The following is a 19,728-nucleotide window of genomic DNA, read 5'->3' on the forward strand; positions in this document are numbered from 1 at the left end:
AAAATAAACACATGGGACCTAATGAAACTTCAAAGCTTTTGCACAGGAAAGGAAACCATAAACAAGACGAAAAGACAACCCTCAGAATGGGAGAAAATATTTGCAAATGAATCAACGGACAAAGAATTAATCTCCAAAATACATAAACAGCTCATTCAGCTCAATATTAAAGAAACAAACAACCCAATCCAAAAATGGGCAGGAGACCTAAATAGACATTTCTCCAAAGAAGACATACAGACGGCCACGAAGCACATGAAAAGATGCTCAACATCACTAATTATTAGAGAAATGCAAATCAAAACTACAATGAGGTATCACCTCACACCAGTTAGAATGGGCATCATCTGAAAATCTACAAACAACAAATGCTGGAGAGGGTGTGGAGAAAAGGGAACCCTCTTGCACTGTTGGTGGGAATGTAAATTGATACAGCCACTATGGAGAACAGTATGGAGGTTCCTTAAAAAACTAAAAATAGAATTACCATATGACCCAGCAATCCCACTACTGGGCATATACCCAGAGAAAACCGTAATTCAGAAAGACACATGCACCCGAATGTTCATTGCAGCACTATTTACAATAGCCAGGTCATGGAAGCAACCTAAATGCCCATCAACAGACGAATGGATAAAGAAATTGTGGTACATATATACAATGGAATATTACTCAGCCATAAAAAGGAACGAAATTGAGTCATTTGTTGAGACGTGGATGGATCTAGAGACTGTTATACAGAGTGAAGTAAGTCAGAAAGAGAAAAACAAATATCGTATATTAACGCATGTATGTGGAACCTAGAAAAATGGTACAGATGAACTGGGTTGCAAGGCAGAAGTTGAGACACAGATGTAGAGAACAAACGTATGGACACCAAGGGGGGAAAACTGCGGTGGGGTGGGGATGGTGGTGTGCTGAATTGGGCGATTGGGACTGACATGTATAAAATTGATGACTGATTAAAAAAAAAAAAAAAAAAAAAAAAAAAGCCTGCCAATGAAGGAGACACAGGTTCTATCCCTGGCCTGGGAAGATCCCACATGCCGCAGAGCAGCTAAGCCCGTGTGCCACAACTACTGAGCCTGCGCTCTAGAGCCTGTGAGCCACAACTACGAGCCTGCGTGCCACAACTACCGAGCCTGTGCTCTACAGCCCACGAGCCACAACTACTGAGCCCACGTGCCACAACTACTGAGCCCGAGTGCCACAACTACTGAAGTCCGCACGCCTAGAGCCCGTGCTCTGCAACAAGAGAAGCCACTTCAATGAGAAGCCTGTGCACCACAGCGAAGAGTAGCCCCCGCTCGACGCAACTAGAGAAAGCCCGTGCGCAGCAACGAAGACCCAACACAGCCAAACAAAACAAAACAAAACAAAACAAAACAAAATTATATATTTTTTTTAACGTGGCTACTAGAAAATTTTAAATTACATATATGGCTCATGTATTTCTGTAGGAGAGCACTACTCCAAGGCATTCGATAAGTTAAGGAAATGTAACATTTTAGCTTTCAGGAATAGTCAGTTTTATAGATAAATACTACATACTATCATTAGCAAAATCTAGGTGGAATACCCATGAGAATTAGCTTATGAATCTGGCCTCTTAGCAGAGAGTAGCTTGGGGAAAAGTCTCCGTGGAACCTAGTGAGAAGCCTCACTGGCTATCAGGAGTAGCAAGTAGGGAATGTCCACAGACGGATGGGGTGCTGGAAGACAGGCCGTGGACACAGCATGAAGACAAGCGGCACGGCCAGATGAGGAGAAGAAAAGGAAAGAACAGATGGCAACGCTTATATCCCCGGTGTTGGTTAGCTGGCTTGCACAGGGTCTCCCTTGGGAGAAGATCTGAAACGAACGATTTTGTGAGTGGTTGAGGGTTATCAGGAGGGAGGAAACATGGTGCTACCATGGCCTAACAGGCTGGTGCGGGCTCTTCATTTTCTAAGGGTACCCGAAGAGGCTGAAGCCTGGCTCAGTTTAACATATCCTTCTTCTCATAATCAGAAGGGAGTTGCAAGGTGTAAACAGCAAGAGAATCCTCTGGAAGTCCAGCTCTGCAAGATGACTAATCAGTGAGATAATGTAAGTAAAAGGCAGACCAAAAAAACAGAATCTAAAGATTCTGACCATAAGTGCTATGCTCAGAAAAGTTTTGCTTTCTTCTAACCATTCTTCCCAGGAAATTTAGCACTTTGCTGAGGTTAGACTTAAGAAGTTGCCAGAAGAGGACCTCAACCTATGTTTTTGTTGAGCCACTATTGGTCTGGACAAGTCGGCTGAAGCCCAGCAGTTACGTAAGAACTCCAGAATATAGGTCAAGATCTGCTTTATAAAAAGCTGAACTGTTACTGGATGAAGACTTTGTGTCTCTGAAGGGAAATTTTAGTCTCTGCCTTACCTATCTCAGTGGGTTTTTTGTGTTTTTTTTTTTTAACTGAACCAGCCTTACTTTGGGAACTGACCTTAGTATCGAAGTATTAATCTTGGAAAGAAAAATTTGCCCAATCTTCCTAGTTTACAAATGAACTAACCTCAATTATACTATTTTTTCCTGAGCTTCATCTGTCATTTCAAAACATAGAAGGTAATTAAAAGGTAATTAGAAGAATTAAAAAGGACGTGACTAACACACACACACACATCCCTGAAAAGAACACAGTTTAAGCTTTAGATCCAATGTGGAATGAACAGGTCCTCTGAAGTGAGAGCAACGTCCAGACAGCAGGCTACCAGTTGGCTCCAGAGGGCCACCTCTGTTCTAGGGCACATGCAACAGAGCTTATGGACACATACTGGCCCCACCATCCAAAAGAAATACCTCTCTTGTTATAGATATCTTACTGTTATTGAATCCAATTGAAGACTGCATTCACTTTTGTGGCAATGAAATGTGGGAATCTTTGAGGAGAGTTTGACAGTACTGACTGAGCAAATTTTATTTTATTTTATTTTATTTTTTTAAACTTTGGGTTTATTTATTTATTTATATATTTATGGCTGTGTTGGGTCTTCGTTTCTGTGCGAGGGCTTTCTCTAGTTGCGGCAAGTGGGGGCCACTCTTCATCGCGGTGCGCGGGCCTCTCATTATCGCGGCTTCTCTTGTTACGGAGCACAGGCTCCAGACGTGCAGGCTCAGTAATTGTGGCTCACAGGCCTAGTTGCTCCGCGGCATGTGGGATCTTCCCAGACCAGGGCTTGAACCCGTGTCCCCTGCACTGGCAGGCAGATTCTCAACCATTGCACCACCAGAGAAGCCCCTGAGCAAGTTTTAAATTCACATAACCAAAGACCCAGTGATTCTACATCTGGAAATCTGTCCTAGAAATCTGTATGTATATATAGTATAAGGACAGTCATTAAAGTACTATTTTTGATGTACATTTATGTCTGAGATGCACTGAGTAAAAAAAAAGCAAGTTGCAACAACAATATTTATGTCAATTATATTTAAAAAAAAAAAACCTTTGTGTCCCTGTATAAACATTACATACACACTGAAAATGTTCTGAAGACACTGAACTATTAACAGTGATTATTCCTAGGAATGAAACTGAGGGTAGAAGACACTTTTTAATTTATTCATTTCTTTATTATTTGAAAAATTTTTCATCACACCTATTTTTGTAATCACAAAACAAAATACTAAAATTACCCAAGTTATATGCTTCAGATAACTTGATTTTCTTCTCTCCCTTTTCTATTTCCAAGGACTATAGATAAAGCCCCAATAGCTAAACCGGATAGTGTAAATTACTCATGTAAATAGGGCGCTAATCAATCTGTTCACTTTCTTTCAAGACTCTGATCTGGCTCGGCTGCCTGTGGCCCTGATCTGAAGACATTCCCACCCCCACTGCATTCAAACCCTGCCTTCCTCTCCCCCTTCATTCCTACACTGTGTATGTATAAAGCAGCCGAATCCAAGTGGAACCGGAACATAACAGAGCACTTTTCTACACCAAGACCCCAAACACACACACACAGCTGCAAGTGCAGCTGAAGTTCACACAGAGCTCTTCTCCCAACTTCATTTGCATAGAACAGAGAGGCGGGGTGGGAAAGAGTAAAAGAAGGTGGGGGCCTCAAAAATCCATCTACACTGCTAAGGGTCGAAATATCAGCCGAGACTTGAAGCCTCTGACTACTTGGCCTCAGAACTGAAGTACCTTTGAAAGTTTTGGTATCAGTAACCAGACATCCACTTAAGAGAAAACCAGACATACTCATTCCTTCTTACACCTCTGGAAAAACAAAACAACACAACTGCATCTTTCTGCTCCACTGGAGGCAGAAATCCAAAGGGGGACACGGCACCACTGCTGTGACTGTCATTCTGTCCTTGTAAAGTGCTTGCTGCCTGAGGCCCTACGACTTTTTTTGAATCAGAAGTAAACCTGCTCAGTCCTAAGTACAGCTTTCTTAATCTCAAATAAAACTATCCACAATGTCACGGTGCATGTCTAATAACAGTTTCAATTATATGACAGGCAGTACAGAGATGAATTACTACAAATACGCAGAAAACAAAGTTAAATACAATTCTCCTGGGGCAGTATAAAATTAACTTTTTGTTCTTTTTTCCTTAATTTATCACAGAGTACCACAAACTTTTCTAACCCTACACCCTGTGTGTGAGGACGTCCCATTAGTAATACCTTTAAATCCATCCAGAACTTGACCGTTTCTCCTCACTTCCACGGCCCACCACCACCTCACGTGGACTTCCCAACAGCCTCCTCACCAGTCTCCCCTTTTCTAAACTTGTCACTTTATATTCTCTACAGACAGCAGAGAGACTGATCGTCACTTAACTGTAAGGAAGATGATGCCAGTTTTCTGCATGTATTCCACATTTTTATGGAATAAATAAAATAAGCCCTGCAATTATTCCACATTTTAATCACAGTAAAATGAAAGGCCTCTGGATGGTTTACAGGGACTTCTGTGATTAGGGCACCATTATCTCTGCCTTCACCATCTTACCTCTCCCTACTCACTCATGCCCCAGCCCACCCCACCTACTCCTTAGTTCCCAAACATGTCAGTCACGCTCCTGCCTCAGAGTCTCTAATGCTGGCTGTTTCTAGGGCTTAGAGACATTCGCCCAACTGTCAGTTTCTCAATAGGGCTTACACCGATGACACCACTTAGAACTGAAATCCATCCCTTGCCCCGCCCAATCTCATCTACCCAGCCTGAAACATACAGGTATGTATACATACACAGTATATATGCATGCATACACATACAAAGCACATAACATTTAACATCCTTCATTAATTATTTAAGCTCTACCAAGGCAAAGAGTTTTGTTGGGTTCTATTCACCAGTGTATCTCCAGTACTTAATATGCCTAGAACAAAGTAGGTGCTCAATAAACATTTGCCAAACGAAAAAATGAACTTAATCCATCATCTATGACGTGAAAGCCATCAGCTCTGGGCAGGCTGACTCTTCAGTCTCCTCAGCAATCATACCTTTCTCTTCACAGTTTTGGATTTGGACCTTTTCTACAACTCAGATCAGTCCTTCCTTTACCAGGAAGCCTTCCTTGATAATCTGAGCCAATCACGGCCTCCCCTCCTCTGACTCTCCATAGCCTCACTACCTCATGGTATCTTTGTGTCAGTTTCTCATCTACCCTCTCACCTCCTTAAGGACAGGGTCCAGGTTTCTCACAGCTTTGAGTTTCCTACAATGTCTCTCTTTTCAAAGGTACACAATTTCTATACCTAGTCAAATGAGAGCATTAAGTCCAGAAGCTATAAATGAGATCAACACAGAGATTCTCACTGGTCTCTCACTGGAAAAAAAGTATTTTTCCCCCCTTTAATCCAAATAAGAATGCTTTAGGTAGGACCCAAGCCTTCCAGTTCTCTTCAGTCCCCAGCATAGCCCATGTCTGACACCTGTTCTCTTGAGTGATGTGTGCCATGTGCTTGGCACGGAAGGCTGCACACTTGGGCAGACCCTCTCAGTTTCGAACCCAGGGCCAGCTTAGCATCCTCACCTCAACTGGGGTCAGTAGTCTTTATCGGGCTTCCCTGGTGGCACAGTGGTTAAGAATCTGCCTGCCAATGCAGGGAACATGGGTTTGAGCCCTGTTCCGGGAAGATCCCACATGCCGCGGAGCAACTAAGCCCGTGTGCCACAACTACTGAGCCTGCACTCTAGAGCCCGCGAGCCACAACTACTGAACCTACACGCCACAACTACTGAAGCCCGCGCGCCTAGAGCCCGTGCTCCGCAACAAGAGAAGCCACCACAATGAGAAGCCCGTGCACCACAACAAAGAGTAGCCCCCACTCACCACAACTAGAGAAAGCCCGCGCACACAGCAATGAAGACCCAACGCAGCCAAAAATAAATAAATAAAAATAAACAAATTTTTAAAAAAATAGTCTTTATCATGTCAATTCCTGGACAGACTCTGTATATTCCATAACTGACTTCCTCCGATATTAGTACTTTATGAGAGGACTGTAACAAAAGCTACTGAGCTCTAATTATAGCTGTATACATAATATCTATAAAAGATATTAAATTGTTATATCCTTATTCTTAATTTCTAAATAATTAAGACTCCAGAGAACATCTGATTTTACGTCATTAGAGAAAGAAACTTCATATCTGATTCTGAAAGTGTACTAAAAGATTCTTGAAATCTATTGCTATATAAAGAAAACCAAATGTTTAATTCCAAAAAGCATGCCCTGAAGCTACTGCTTACTAGGTAAAGATGAGCAGGACCTCACCTACAGTGAACTGAGGAGTGTGGTAGGCAGAGCACTAGGCAGTGGGTTAGAACGTGCCGCTCCTGGCTGACCTGACCCCTTTCCACAATTTCAACTTTCATGAGTCATAACAAAGGGCATCAAAACCTTGCATATCTCAGAGTCTCTAGGTAAAAATGCGTTAAGAATGGCTCATTTCTTTATAAATTTTGAAGTACTAGATAAAAACACAGAGCTGCACAAACACAGGTTTGAGACCCAGCTCTGTTATTTATGAACGGTGTGATCTGAGATACATGAAGTGTACCGTGTTTAAGCTCTAGACTCTTCGTCTATGAGAATGGTTAACAAAGAAATGGTCTCATGTTCCCACCCAGCATCATTGCTGGATTCTAAATGTTCTAAATAATGTTCTAAATTCTAAATGTTCTAAATAAAGCCAACAAAGACTTATAAATATTAAGGATTTAATATATAATTTTTGATTATTGGTTTGCATAAAGGGAGGCACAGAAATATTTACTGAACACTTACTCTGTGTTCTAGGCAGTGTGCCAGGCACATGCCATAGTTCTCTCATTTAATCCCCACAACAGTCCTGTGAGGAGAGGAAATCATCAGTAGGAAAATAGCCACGGCTTTGCTCGCCCACAGGGAAGGACAGGATAACTAGTGCTGGGAAGGAGAAAAATAGATTATGTCTTACTGTGCATGAAATGAATGGAAGCCATTTTAAAGTTTGCAGGATTTTTTGGTTGTTGTGGTAGTGAGCCTCCAAGGTTGCCCCCAGTGATCCCGCTTCCTAATACTTAGGCCTTCCCCACTGAGCCCTGCCAACCCACAGCCCCACCCAACCCCAGAATCAAGGTTGGGCTGTGGGACTGAGAGGATATAGCAGGAGCGCAGGAAAGTGACTGCCAAGTGTAGGTTACACAAGATACGGTGGCCTCCACTTGGGGTGCTCTCTCACGTTCTTGCTCTTTTCAGTCACTTGCTCTGGGGGAAGCCACTTCATGAGGAGTACTATGGAAAGGCCCACGTGGCAAGGAACTGAAGCCTCCTGCCCATAGCCACACGGATACGCTTGGAGGGGTATCCTCCAGCCCCAGCTGAACCTTATGAAGACTGCATCCTCAACAGAGCCCCTGAGCCTGATCCACTCAGGAAAGCTGCTCTCAGATTCCTAACCCTCAGGAAATGTGTGAGATACTGTTTTCAGTCACTGCTTTGGGGTAGTGTTTTACATAGCAATAACTAATACAGGTATGCTACTGACATTCAGTGGCTAGGGCTAGGGACTGTCTTTCTTATACAATGAATTTTACTGCCCCAAATGCTGATTAAGAAAAAACAGGCCGACCACCAAAGGACTTGAGAAGATCAACCTTGTGTGGTGAAAAAGATTCAGTAGAATGTTTTCCCACATTTTCGGTTGTGCTGTTTTATTCAGAGACTATTCTGTAAAATGTTTTATGTGCTCAATTAGAATTTAAGATAAAAAAATAGATTCAAGTAAGAAAAACCCAGTGGACTCAGATTAATTTGAGATAAATAACTATTAGAAATCCAGAGCACAAGGATGTCTGCGAATCAGTGGAGAGAACTGGGAAGGGACTGAGGACTCTGCTATTGCAGGGGACAGTTCCACTAGGGGGGTTTAAAAGAGTGAGGAATCCACAAGTTCACCCTCTGAAGATCAAGCAATTTAGAGCTGAGAAAAGAGCCCCTTGACAATCTAGACATAGTTGCATTAAGTGCCCAGAGACGGTCATGTCAATCTTCCAGGCTAACAACATCAGTTCTGCTTCATGAATGACAGCAAGGCGTCTGGTTGCCAGTGGGAACTACGCAATGATCACTTGAATTCTGCATGTGCCAATAATCCATTATGTAGCCCCCTGTTATCCCAAGTACCCTAAAAAAGGCTATCAAATGACAAAAGGGCAGCTTATTAGGGTAAGATAAACACAAACACTCACTCTTCAAAGCTCTAGCTCACCTCTAGGAAGTTTTCTCTAATACCCTCTCCTTCTCCGCATCTTCCACGTATGTTCCCTTAAGAACTGAACACACGATATTGTCATTCGTCTTCTTGACTGTCTTCCCTGTTAAACTAAAGTAAGGTCCCCTAGGGTAAACTTTCCTTTCCACTTTCCCAGCTTCTGACACTGATGCTGGCATACACCCATTCAACAGACACGTAAACAAGGGCCTATGATGTGCCAGTTGTGTGTGAACAAAGACACTTAACAAACTCTGCCCTCAAAGAGAATATACTCTGGTATGGGAAGCGGACGCATGAACTAGCATTTACAATATAGTAAGTGCTCTGTTAGGCTGCTACAGAAGCAAATGGGGAGGGCATGTCACTCACAGGTTCAGGGCTGAGGGATGCAGGAGGCTGGCAAAGAGTAGGAAAAAAGGCCTTGCTGGTGGAAGAGCAGGATGCACTCAGGTGGCAGAGGATACACACGGCCATGAGGGAAGCCTGCATGTGGCGTGCTGTGACATGGCTGGTGCACAGAGAGCAGTGGAGATGAGACTGGGGTGGCCTGTTGCTCCTGGGGCAGGAGAGGGCTGGTGATGTGAGAGATACTTACAGGATTAGGGAAGTGGGGATGAGGTAGCATAGGGTGTGGGTAGGATAGTTACTGAAGCAGCCTCTTCCTCATGAGGCCAGAATGTAAGTGGAAGAACAGGTCTTAGGACAAAATGAAAACGGGCTATTGTGATAGTTACTGAGCTACTCATCATGAAGAATCTGCCAGAGGACTTGCTTGGATTAACCACTAAGAAAGAGTCTAACAAATGCAAATGGATCCTTAAAATTAAAACTCTTCTGGAATGGTTTAATCTTAAGGTTCTCCCATTTAGAGATACCAGTATCTGGTATGCCGATAAAAAAGTCTAAACAATCAGAAAATCAGAAAAAGTCCTAACTAAATCCTCAAATTTAGCCCACTGTTTAGAAAGGCATTAATTCCTTTCCTGGTCAACTCATTAAAAAACAAATTTCTCCAGAGAACTTCATCCCTGTCTCTCCAAAAAATCCCTTGAAATAACCAAATGTTCCCCTGATTATATGTTTCTTACTTTTTGTGGCTTCCTTCCTCATTCTTGGCCTTTTTCATAATTCTTTTTGTCCTGTTTGGGCCACGTCCTTACATCAAGTGTATGCCAGAGAAAATGCTGCTTACCAGTACTCTGCTAGGCCTGGTTCCACTTGCTCTTCCCCATACAGGAGAGGGAAGGTAACAAATAGGTAATAAAACTAAGTCTAAGATCCGACTATTACAGAAGGGAGAATCTGTATCTGGAAAGCCAAAAGGTATAAGAAGCTGAGGTTTAGAAAATTATTTTCAGAGTTACTTTTATTTATCATCACTGGCTGATAATCCTTTTGAAAGGGCAAAGCAAACACAGAAAAAAGGTTAGACGACAGCCACGGAGACCAACAAATTACGTTACTGTATTTTCTCTATTTCTATTTCTCGTATTTTATGAAAGGTGGTCAGAGTTTAATTGTGAAAAAGCCACTATAAAATTCCCCTTACTTACAGCTTCTTTCTCTCTGTCCATGATGGTTTCCAGTTCCTCAAAATGTCTAAGTTTGATCTCCAGTTTCTTCATTTGTGTCTCAACCAGGAGAGCTACCAGAGACTTGATCTTTCTCTCTTCCACGGCAGCCAAGTGCTAAGGGCAAAAAAATCATTCAAAGTATTTAGGTAAACGTTTGCTTAAAAAACAGTAAGAAAATGCTGAAATTGCTATTGGAAGTGGGAATTATGGAATTAAGAATGGTGCCTTAGATGCCCCCTTTGCATGTTTTCTACTATTTATTTCAATTTAAAATAACAGGGACTTCCCTGGTGGCACAGTGTTTAAGAATCCGCCTGCCAATGCAGGGACACGGGTTCGACCCCTAGTCCGGGAAGATCCCACGTGCTGTGGAGCAACTAAGCCCATGTGCCACAACTACTGAGCCCGCATGCCACAACTACAGAAGCCCTCGCAACCCAGAGCCCGTGCTCTGCAACAAAGACGAGCCCCGCAATGAGAAGCCCGCGTACCGCAACGAAGAGTAGCCCCTGCTCGCTGCAACTAGAGAAAGCCCATGCACAGCAACGAAGACCCGACGCAGCCAAAAATAAACAGATAAATAAATAAATTTTTTTAAAAAATAAAAAATAAATAAAACAACAACTATCCATGCCTGAATTTCTGGTACTTACAGATATAAATCTGTATATAGATATAAATCTATAAATAACAGAAATTAAGGATTAAAAGGAAACTTCTCCCATGCTAATCTACTCTCTTCAAAGAGCCCACCAAGGAGGAAAGGTTGAATCAGGGCCTTGAAAGGCAAAGAGGAGGACACCATGGCCTGGAAGGTACGTCCCCATCTACCACCCACTTACCTCCCACCCTCACTCTGTAACTCTGTCTTTCCCTCCTTATGAACTGTCCCAGAGCAGGCAAGCAGTGCTCTCCCTCAGCAACCAACACTCAGATGCAAAGCCCCTAGTGAGTGTCTACTGTGAACAGAGAGGAGGGGGTGAACAATATTCCACCCCTAGTTTGGGGATAGGGTATAAGACAGGAGGTTATTCTGGAAGAATGCACCACTCACTCCCCTGTACAGGACTGATGAGTCCTCCTCATGCTTCCTGTCAAATCAGCAGCACACAGAGCAAGATGCCACATTACTCAGAGAGGATGAGGATCCCACATTTGGCCAACGTCCTGACTACGTGCAAAGGATCAATACCACCTTCTCCAGACACCATCCAAAAGCTTATACCAACAAACTCCCAACACTATTTTGTACTATTACATCTACTGAATTTATGTGCTTATCTTGCTTCTACACAAGGTTTTGAGAAGTAACATGGAGTGGCTGACTTACTGATCTGTGTTTCTTATAGACTCTAGAAGGACTGAACATACAGGAGGAGTTTAATATAGGCTTTTGGGAACTAAACTGGTAGAGAACACTTAAATAAGAGCCTTATTTTTCACTCTTTTATAGTTGATAAAGAAAAATATAATTTTATACCTATAGAGACCCATCTGCAGGAAGATTCAGAAGTGTAAGCAAAAGATTTTATGAAAGAATCTACAGCTATTAATGGTCATATTTGCCGCCCTAACTACATTAAGCTGCATCAATAACACCAAAAGTTTAAATAAAGATTACATGATTCTAAGCCTGCTATCATTGATCGTGTTATGCAATTTTATATTTCTAATGAGATATAAAAAAAAAAAGGTTACAAAAAAAAATTCAGACTGTCACAGACTTCTCAAAAGCAAAAGTAGGTTTTTGAAAACAAAGGTAAAAATGCCTTCTAAATTGTAAGGGATAATAAATTTCAGTCTAGAATTTCAAGTACAACAACTTAAACCAATTAGGTGCAGAATAAAGACAAATTTCCAAAATCAAGGACTCAAAATCCTACACGTTTTTGAAGGACGTGCTCCAGTTAACTTCGTGTAAACTGAGAGAAAGATAAAAGACATGAGATCCGGACATCACAGACTCAACCTAAGAAAGAAGTCCTAAGTTAACAGGGTGGCACAAACAGGCCAAAAGCAAATAGGGACAAATGAAAGAAGACTGGCAATATACAGATAACCAAAGCTGGGTGAGGGGTACAGAGTCATTACACTATTTTGTCTACTTCTGTATATATTCCAATAGTTGCATAATAAATTTTTAAAAAGGGCAGAAGGTGGGTCAATAGACGGTGCTGGGACAACTGGATATCCAGAAACAAAATGATAAATCTGGACCCCTACCTCACATAATACACAAAAATTAACTCAGTAGATCACAGATGTACATGTAAGAGCTAACACTAAAACATTCTTAGAAGAGGTGGCGCAGTGGTTAAGAATCCAGCTGCCAATGCAGGGGACACGGGTTTGGGCCCTGGTCCGGGAAGATCCCACATGCCCGTGCGCCACAATTACAGAGCCTGCACTCTAGAGCCCGTAAGCCACAACTACTGAAGTCCATGAGCCTAGAGCCCATGCTCCACAACAAGTGAAGCCACTGCAATGAGAAGCTCACTCACCGCAACTAGAGAAAGCCTGCATGCTGCAACGAAGACCCGACGCAGCCAAAAAATAAATAAATAAAATAAAAATAAAGATTAATATAAACCCTGATTTTCTTTATAGAATTACTTAAAACAAATCACTGCATCTTCTCATCTTCCTCCATCTTGCAATCCCTATTTATAAGAGGAGAGATAAAACAGATTTCTCTGAAAGAACTGGCCTGTTCCTATGTAGTCTCACTTTCTGAATTTTACTGACTGAACCCTAATGGACTTACTAACGTGCCATTTCTCTATCTCCTACATTTCTAGATTGCCTACATTACTAGATTCTTTTTGTTGATTTAACCTCCATGACTATTCATATTTTTACTGGTAAGAGATTCTGATCTGGAAGAAGACAAGAAATTTCCTTCATGAAACAGCATGCTTCCTGCTATTAAAGATTCTAAGAAATTCTGCTAATTTATGGATTTGGTGATATATATGTACCATCCAAGAAGTTACCAGAAGTCAAAAAGGCTTAAGAAGTAGATTCTGAAGGGAATTAAAAAGACTTCACAGGGGCTTGAAGTGATTAGACAAATGTTACTAAGCATTGGACAAAAGTTGCTAATGGATCGGATCCAAATTTGTCTGTTTTAAGAAGAAAAAAAGACGGTAAAAGTGAGAGTTAACTGTTGGAATGCATTATGGGAGTAGGGTGAAATATGTCATACTACACATCCTGGTAGGTATTTTCACGCTACTTCTAATAATAACCTACCAAGAAACATGTTATCTCCATTTTATATAGAATGAAACTGCAGCTTAGAGAAGTTAAATATCTTGCCAAAGGTTGCAGTTAAATCAACTGGGAATTGAATTCAGTTCTGATGAGAGCCTAGAAGCAAAGCTGGGCAGTAAGAAAGGTGACACAGAGAGACAGGGAGGAACTGACAGTACTGTATAAATGTTTCCTTCTTTCCTTATTTTTTTGGGGGTGGGGTCCCTAAAAATTAGAACTCAAATCATAATTAGTATAGCAGAGGTGCTAAACAAAGAAAAAAAAAGATGGACACTTTTTTAAGCTAGCTGTTGGGTTTTTAATTGTAAAATGTTTGAAAACATTTTCCTTGGAATGAAGAATTTTTATCAGATTATGTTTCTGGGTTGGTTGGGGTCACAAGACTCTAAGTCTGGAGATCTGGGTTTTGGTACTAGTTCGGCCCATAACTAGTTACACTAGTTACCTAATTTTAGGACCATCATTCACTTTTTAAAAAAAAAATTATTTATTTTATTTACTTATTTTTGGCTGCATTGGGTCTTCGTTGTTATGCGCAGGCTTTCTCTAGCTGTGGTGAGCGGGGGCTACTCTTCATTGCGGTGCACGAGCTTCTCATTGCGGTGGCTTGTCTTGTTGTGGAGTATGGGCTCTATGCGCATGGGCTTCAGTAGTTGTGGCGCACGGGCTTAGTTGCTCCGTGGCATATGGGATCTTCCCGGACCAGGGCTTGAACCCGTGTCCCCCACGTTGGCAGGCGGATTCTTAACCACTGCGCACCAGGGAAGCCCCTATCATTCATTTCTATGGATCTGTTTCTACATCAGTGAGATGAAAAAGTTCAATAAATTCTAAAATCATTGTGTGATAACACACATGAAACGTTCGTTGTTAGGGCTTTTAAGTATCTATCAGACAGTAATCCATTTATAAACAAAACCTGTATGAAAATCATTGTGCAAAAGTAGAATAAATTTATGTGTTGTGTCTATGTGTGAGAGAGAAAAAGAGTTTCATTCCAAGAAATTTTGAATAGTACATAATCCCTAATTAGATTTCACCTAATAGAGTCACTCCTCAAGGTTACATTTCCAACATTTTATTCTTTAGTTTGTTTCTTTTCCTTTACACTAAAATGTCTAGTCTAATGTCTCCACTCAGATGACTGTGAGGTTCAAGGTTAATGACTGATTTTAAGTTCCTAAGAGGCAGGGACTATTCATATCTATTTTAGGCATCAAAATAAACCTAGTATTGTAGTACAGTGTTTGGCATATAACGGGCACTCAAATACTGAATAATCGAAGTATGGCACTTTCCATCTTACAGAGTGCTTTTTTTGGGGAGCCACGCCAGTGCCATATGGCTTGCAGCAGGATCTTAGTTCCCTGAATAGGGATCGAACCCGGGCCCCCTGCAGTGGAAGCGCAGAGTCCTAACCATTGGACCGCCAGGGAATTCCCCAGAATGCTTTTTTATACATAAATTTGACTGATTCTCATCGATAATCTGGTCAGAAAGGCAGATCAGAAAGGACCGCTGATTAAAAAAACATGATGTAGGTTCAGAAAAGTTATGTTAGCTAAGAGATTAGTAAACAGCAAAGCTCGAACTAAAATTTTAAAGTCTAAATCCAAAGGATTTTAGTTATCACCCAATGTCTATTATTAACAATTAACAATTGATATTTTACTGGCTACTTTCCTGGGGAATTCTTAGAAGGGACTTGTGGTAGGTTAAGGACGGCCATAAACTCACTGGCCTTTCTTCCACTGGAGAGAGAGGGTCTACGACCCCTCCTCTCTAACTGCCTTGCCCTACAGAAAAGAGTGGTGATATTTTCTGGGTCCCAGCTTGGGAACTCCCATGTCTTGTCTCTTGCAATGTTCTTTCTGGGAGTCCCAAGCTGCCATATGAGAAGTATATGATCATTGTGCTGAAGCGACCACAGGAAGAGATCTGGAGACTACATGGAGAAGAAACTGGACCCAGCTACCCCTGCCAAGGACTAGGACTTAAGGAAGTTACCTTGGACCCTTCCAGATGAACCTACCTGTAAGGTGAATACCACTAAATGACTCAACAGATAAAGCATGGAGCAGGATCACCCAGCTGTTCGGTGCTCAAATTTCACAAAATCATGAGATATAATAAAATGGTTTGTTTTTTAAACCACTAAGTTTTGCTATTGGAAAAAAAATGTGGTACCTGGAAATAGGGCGCTATTTGAACAAAAACCTAAAGTGTGACTTTGGCTGTGGGATCATGTGGTGAGTGCATTCTCAAGAAAACCACTGGTGAGAGCTTAAAAGAGAGGGAAATATTACTGTAGATTGAACAGAAGTAGATCTTTGCTATATGGAAGCACAAAGTTTGGAAACATTGTCACACTAGTGATGTGGAAAATAGGGTAATTAATAAATTTGTGGATCTGGCTGGAGTGATTTCCAGGCAAAATGTAAACATTCTTTTTGTATTTTATATAAGAAAAGAGAGGAACCAAAGAAGGAAGAATTCAGTTTTCAGGTACAATTTAGACGAAACAGAGCACGGTTTGAAAATAAAACTGTTTCTCATCACTGGTTACTCCCAGCAAGAATTTGAAACTTAGAAATGGCTTTAGGACAAAGATCAAATCCAGAGCACTACAGTAAAATATGAACTCAGAGTAAATAGCTCCAGGTGTGCCTGGCTGTTAGACCTTTTGAAGGGAGTGCATAGCAGGGTTTCTAAGAATCGTAAGGGTATGCCTCTGCTAGACAGGAGGGCCTCTAAGTATCTTTAATAGCAGGTGTCCTATATTTTTTCATTGAGCTTCTTGGATCTATAAGTTAATGCATTCCATCAAATTTGGCAAGTTTTCAATCAGCCACAATTTCTTTTCTTTTTTTTTTTTAAATTTCCCTGCATCTTTTTTGTTTCCTTCTGGGACTCTCATTACATGTATGTTGGAACACCTGACTTTTTCTGCAATTTCTGAGCTGAAGCTCTACCACTTCTCAAGAACAACTGATTCTCCTTTTGTTGTCTGCCTGGTTGATACCAGTGACCTGAAATGTTTGTTGTAAACTTGTTTTCTATGTTGGCCTCTATATCCCCTCATCACCCTGAATCTGGACAGAATGTCTGACCAGTAGAGCTGGGTAGAAGTTACACAGTGCCAGGTATGGGCCCAAGCCACAAGACATTGGCAGGTTTCCCTTCTTATCATCCGGGACACTTTTCTCTTAAAGTTTCAAGCTGCCACATAAAAAAGTTCAACGCTTTGATACCACCCTAGTATGAAGAAGCCCAGGATAAGTTCTTAGAGAGGCTGTGTGTAGACAGTGATGCCAGCCAGCCTCCAGGTGGTACAGCCACCCCAGCCTAGGCATCAGGAGTGTGAGTGAAGCCATCTCAGGCTCTCCATAATAGCCCAGGCATGAGATGAATACACAGTAAACTAGCCAACGCCACACAGAGCAGAATTTTTCTAGCTGAGTCTGCCAGAATTTCTCACTCATAAAAATCAGGCGAAAGCATAAAATGATTATGATTTTAAGCCACTAAGTTTCGTGGTAGTTACATAGCAATGGATAACTGGAGCAGGAATACTGCTAATGCTCACACTATGGATTCTTGACAGATGTGGCAACAGTGATGACCAAGGCCTTCCAAAAACAGGGCTATAGAGAGAGCCCCAACTCTTCACATAATGGCTTTATAGAACCTAAGAAGAATAAGATGGTCTGGGAGTGTGACACAGATGACGTATGGAATGTGGGAGAAACAACCTAAAAAACAATTAACGGTAAAAAGTAACTCGATCGGGACAGCTATGTGAACTTTACATAAAAAATCACGGCTTCTAGCTGGTAGAACAGAAGTAGTTTCTATTTAGTCATGTAAGGATGGAAGTGAACAGGGCTAACTGCAGGCAAAATGATCAAATAGGTCAATTTTTCCTTCTGTCTCCTCTCCGCAGTACCATCAAGTAAAGAGAGATGGCATCAATGATCAATACGTATAATGCAAATCAATTCAATCAATGTTTATCTGGTAAACCGTTGTGCCTAAAATGTACAATGAAAATTTTCCTATCTCAAGAAAGAAGTTTAGGCATAAGGGAGCAAGTTATGAGGTATTTCTGAGAGGTAAGAAAAAAATCTTCCTGTTGCTCCAGAACTAACACCCAGTTACCATAAAGACAAATCTCGTTTTTAAAGTATGTGGACATGGGGTGGTAGTAGAAAAAATCTGAAGGAAATGTCTGTGTGGCCTTAAAAAAATGTGATTTCTGCTACCTTGAAAGAATTGAATCCTACTGCTGCTGATAAAAGAGGACCTATTCTACTTTCTGGACTTCCTAAGTTTATTCCAGCAGTAGTTCTGTATTCTTACTTCCAGCTAAACCTAGATGGAAGCGATGGAGAGCACCCAGCCAACAGTGCTCCTTTTCACACCCACGTCCACTATTCGGGTGGGTTAGTCGACAGCTCGTCAGTAGCTGGAATGAAAAAGTGGAGGTGATACCCAAGAGCTCCTCATATGGCAAGGGTGGGGAAAGCCAGAAAGCATGCCCACCCTATCTGTTTTGGAGCTAGATCTAGAACCTCTAATTACCACTCCATGTCAGAGAGTGACAAACAATTAAAATGTATCAAGGAAAACTCTTAATAACAAAGCTGTTTATAAACTCAGAAGAACAAAAAGAGAATAAGAAATAACGTGGATAGGCTAGATAAGCTGTACTAATTACAGTAATTTAAGTGAATTCCTTACCCCTTAATTACCATGTAGCACAAAAATGATTATGTGTGCTGTGAAATGTATCAGATCCAGCTATAAGTGGCACTGAACAATTCATGTGTGTCAAGTCATGTAGCATGAGCATGTGACCAGTTTCACAAATCAGTGGAAGACACAGGTGTTCTGAGAACGAAGACCCAAGTTCCCAGTTATTAGAAATAAGAGTGAGTGATGATGAGGGAGTAGAAATTCAGTGACCTGGAAAGAAAATGTTCTTTGGACACTCTTCTAAACCTTGTATAGACTATCCAAGGGCCAGGGCAACTGATCCATAAAAGCAGTTTCTCTGCAGTGAAGGAGTCAAACAGCTGTGGCAAAGTGGTCAGTGGTACACAGTATACAAACTTTTGTGCCCAAAGCTGCACATATTAACAGCTATGAAAACATCATGAAGCATTCGTAAAACTTTTTATGGTAATCTACCATTTTAGTTCCTTCTTTGGCAACTTACCGTGAAGCACACATAGTAATACAGAGAGGAGAAATAATGGGAAGGAACAGTGAGAGAGGCACGCTCTGTGAGAGGGGCGGGTATCCAAAAAAGCCCAGCTGGAGATGGGAGAGGGGGGCAGTTTGTCTGGTAGAATTGCAAGAAACAGTTCAGGACAGGCAGGCAAGAAATGACACTTGAGAAGTGAGAAGGGTCCCGATCATGAAAAGACTCCCGAATTCCCTAAGGAGTTCGAGCCTGAGAGAGACAGGGAGGTTATTTAAGAAAGTATCATGCTGATATTTGTTTGTTTAAAGACTCTTCTACATATGATTCCTTTCATATTAAGTCATGGTGTTAGGAGACAGGCTAGCATCTACTCCTGAAGGGAATCACAGTAACTGGAAGGGACGTGAGGAAGCTTCTGGTGAGCTGGTAAGGTTATGTTGCTTGATATGGGTGCTGTTTGTGAGTCTATAGGTGGGTTCAGCCTGTGAAAACATTCACTAGTTGTAGACATATATATCTACTTATTTGTATATAAGTTATACTTCAATGAACAATTGAAAAACAAAAAAGATTACTCTGGCTGATGGACAGAGAATGGGATGAAGGAAATAGGCAATATATGATGGGTGTGGGGCGGGGGGGGCCTGGGCATTATCGGATGAACTAGAGCACCAGGAAGGATCTGGTGGCTGAACAGCTATGGAAAAGGAAAGAATGAGAGGAGTCAAAAGTGACTTGAGTGAAGACTGGGTGGATGGTTGTGCTATGCCCTGATAAAAGGCATACAGGAGGAAAGCCCTCCTGGCTTCCAGCTCCTCATTTATAAAATGAGAAAACATGCCCAAGACAATCCTTAAGGTCTCTGAGATCCTTGATGACAGTATGAACAGTAAGAACTTGGATAGCTTAGAGACAATGAGATAGCCAGGA

At 41.5% G+C, this 19,728-nt stretch overlaps 1 protein-coding gene across 5 annotated transcripts in view; it reads right to left on the minus strand.

Moving 5' to 3' along the window:
* The window catches only part of SMARCC1 (SWI/SNF related BAF chromatin remodeling complex subunit C1), a 182,618-nt gene that overhangs the window by 25,022 nt on the left and 137,868 nt on the right, over window positions 1-19,728 (minus strand). For all 5 annotated transcript variants that reach the window (XR_014250518.1, XM_082411972.1, XM_082411971.1 and 2 more), the window contains exon 25: window positions 10,299-10,433. Coding sequence is in view for 4 of the 5 variants with exons in the window: in XM_082411972.1 (XP_082268098.1) it covers window positions 10,299-10,433 (135 nt within the window). In the remaining variant the exon portion in view is untranslated. The remainder of the gene's footprint in view (window positions 1-10,298; window positions 10,434-19,728) is intronic.

Source organism: Balaenoptera physalus (genome assembly GCF_965194825.1).
Source record: "Balaenoptera physalus genome assembly, chromosome: 11".
In the NCBI taxonomy this organism is placed as follows: domain Eukaryota; kingdom Metazoa; phylum Chordata; class Mammalia; order Artiodactyla; family Balaenopteridae; genus Balaenoptera; species Balaenoptera physalus.